The sequence below is a fragment of the Gavialis gangeticus genome, unplaced genomic scaffold (assembly GCF_001723915.1).
Source record: "Gavialis gangeticus isolate Ggan-Ray unplaced genomic scaffold, GavGan_comp1, whole genome shotgun sequence".
Taxonomy (NCBI): domain Eukaryota; kingdom Metazoa; phylum Chordata; order Crocodylia; family Gavialidae; genus Gavialis; species Gavialis gangeticus.
Window position 1 is genome coordinate 46,451,773 of NW_017729006.1, and position 3,312 is coordinate 46,455,084.

The window sequence follows — 3,312 nt, forward strand, 5'->3', positions numbered from 1 at the left end:
GGGTCGGACTTGATGATCTGCTGAAGTCCCTTCTGACCCTACCAACTATGAAACTATGAAGGTAGGGGTGGGGCACAGGGAGACAGAAAAGAGGGCAGACATGGTGGGGGCAGGCAGCAGGGAGGCAGGCACAGGTATGGGGGGGGAGGGGGCCAGAGGACAGGTGACATATGGCGTGGGGCAGGCAGGGACTCCGAAAACTACAAATTCATTTTTCGTTGGCATCTGAGAAGACAGTGGGGCCTTTCTGGTCTTGGTGGGGCACAGCAAATTTCTGTAATGATGTTGCTTCTTTCCTGCATTTTGTCTTATTTTACCTGAGACCCTGTTTTAAGAGCCAGTATAGTGCAGACAGCAGCAGCACAAATATGCTGTTACTGCCAAAGGTAGGAAACTCTTTTGTGTGTGCATACTCATCTGCTGTCTCCTTGACCTCTCTGTTGGTACCTCTAAGAGGGATCTGAAAAAATGGTAGCTACACTGATAATTTATGTGATGTGGAAACAACTGATTTAACTGACTGGCTTGAGGAAAGCTGTCGAACACCTGTGACTTGCAACACACAATATTATATACTGTTACAGTAAATAACTTATGAATATCAGTCTCCATTCCCTTGGGCAGATTCATAACAGTTTAGGAGTTAATTATTGGTCTAATCAGTTGGATTCTTTGGAATGAAATACTACACAAGCTACTAACATTGGAAAAAAGGATAAAGGTAGGGTTTTCTTTGCAAGTATTATTAGCCAAATGAAGGGGAAGGACTCTGACAGTCCACAGTTCAGCTCACACTCAGAACTTGATCCATGCCAGATCATGCCAGCAGTGATAGGGTCCAGGGATCGGCTAGGAGAGACCAAATTAAGAGAAAGATGATACGCAGAAAAGCATTTTGGAAGAACAGGAATGGGAGAAAGCAGGAAAAGGAGAGGAAATCTTCAAGAGCATGAAGCACTCTGGCTGTGAAACATCACAGATCTGATTCAGTGACATTTTACATCCCATGTCCACAGTGATAAATGATGGTACAAGTTGCATGGCAATAAAAAAATCAGGCTATAAATCTTTGGTTTGTGTGCGAAGAAAGAAATGCTGTAGGCATGGAGGGCATAGACTCAATTAATGTGTTCTCATGTAGTGTCGTCTATTTCATGTCATTTACTGCAAATATGCAAGAGGATGCCATAGAAAAGTTTATGCCATTACATTGAATTGTAAATGCCAAGAACATCAGATAACATTATTGATAATGGCCTTGTGCATATGTTTTTTGTTGTTCTTAGCTCCCTAAAAAAAGTCTTCAGTAGGGCAAACTGTATTCTAGACCAGTAGTTCTCGACTTATTTTATTCTTAGGTCACTCCTTGATAGTCTCAGGGCCCTCCCTTGGAAAATGCCAGCTCTTTAGTTTTCACTCATTTTCTGACAATAGAAAAATACTAACTAGAGTAGTTTGGGGTTTTTTTGCAAAGAATGTAAAAAACAATGTTTTTAACACTCTGGATCCCTATTTGCAATCCCTGGGTTTATCTTGTAAATCAAGTTTGCATACCCAACAGCACTAATATTGTATGGCAGAATCTTTGAAAAGATCTCAAGGCACCCAGGGTGAAAATCATTGTTCAAGATAGATAACTTGCATAATGCTTGTAGTTGAGTAGTTGTGTGAAATTTATACTTTAGGAATTGTGTGCAACTGGAGTTACACTCAGGCCTTATTTTGTCTGCTAAGCAAACATTTCTCAACCCACTGAATTAGCACATCAGTGGGAATTCTGTTTTCCCAGTTATTCATGTAATCTACAATGTGAACTGATGCATATAAAATACTGAAATTAAAGGAGGTCACTTAAGACAAGTGCTCTTCTCTTTTCTTCTTTCCAGTTACCAACTAAGACGGGACTTGTTCCAGCTACTAAGTACTAAGCGACAGTGCAAAGAAGATGAAGACAAATGGAGACAAGAGACAGCTGCCTTTTTCATCCAGGTCGCTTGGAAGAAACAGCTGAACCATAGCCCTCTGAAATTAGTTCCTTCATGTAAAAAACAAAAATCTATAAACAAAAGCAGCTCAACCATAAACACTAGCAAGCAGTCCATCCTCAAACAAATATATGGTAATTCTATTTTTGTGGCACTTTGGAGTTGGAGAAGTTAAGTGGTCATTTGTTGGTGTTTTTCATAATTCTGGGTATTCCCAAATTTTGGAATCTGCTACAGAGCTAATATCTACTAAGTTATGAAGAAGGTTACACCACTGGAGCTAGAGATACATTTCTGTATGCAGCTAAATCCCACATTAGGTTGTTTGGGTATGGGGAAGTTTAGTATTTTTATGTTTTAAAAATGTACTGCCATGGTTTAAAAGTGAACTTGTCACAGGTTTAGCATCATTCAGCTGTTTTGAGATAAGTGAACTTTGTTGAAACAGCTTGGGGTATTTTCTTGTGCTACTACAACGCTGCACACAGGTACTGAGAGCCATGCCTCTACAAATGAGTAATTTGAAGAAATGATAGAGAAAGAATGCTTTGCTTGTTAACATGGGAACATCTACGGGAAGGAATGAGGGCAGTGCATGTTCGGTGTGCGTACTTTAAGAAACAAGCAGATAAATAATTACCAAGCTGGATGTGGTTCACTGTGTATGTTAGCCTAACCAGGTGGTATTGAAAAATTTAAAGATGTGCTTAAATACGAGTTCTTTTTTATGTAGAAACTACATTTACTCAAATGTTACTTGAAGTTCTGTTTATTAACAGGTTTCTACGGTGCACATGTTTCATATGCCTCTTTACCAGTAAGCCCCATAAGAATATGCAAATGAAATGGCCGGTGTCTTTATGAATGTATAAAATTCTGCCTGTATGTGTTTATTAAAGGGTGCTCTCAAGAAGGAAAAATATGCCATCCAGGAAGACTGTCTTCAAAGCATAAACTTGCTGATATACATCTGATCTCAGGTAAGGTAAAGGTCTTTGTGAACCTACTGATTTTATATATATATATAAAAAAAAAAAATATATATATATATGGAAAGGCCTACATATTATGTATATATGTGTTTAATTGCTGTGAATTACTCTTTCTATAGAGAGGTTTCTTCAATTTATATATGTATAAAAATCAAGAAAACTTGCTTAAAATCTTACCTATTTTTAATTGCTCCTAAACTGCTAGGGGTCATGCCTTCCCTTATTCCTTTAGGCTTCTCTTGAGTCATAGTTTACCTTTGATATTAACTTTTTTTGGTGTAAAAACATTTTACTGATCAGATGAGCAGGAAAAACTTACATGAGGGGAGCATACA

At 38.4% G+C, this 3,312-nt stretch overlaps 1 protein-coding gene across 3 annotated transcripts in view; it reads left to right on the plus strand.

Annotated features, from left to right (window-relative positions):
• INVS (inversin) overlaps positions 1–3,312 on the plus strand; it is a 262,266-nt gene that overhangs the window by 235,920 nt on the left and 23,034 nt on the right. For all 3 annotated transcript variants that reach the window (XM_019509166.1, XM_019509165.1, XM_019509164.1), the window contains 2 exons: positions 1,887–2,119; positions 2,885–2,965. In XM_019509166.1, the coding sequence (XP_019364711.1) occupies positions 1,887–2,119; positions 2,885–2,965 (314 nt within the window). The remainder of the gene's footprint in view (positions 1–1,886; positions 2,120–2,884; positions 2,966–3,312) is intronic.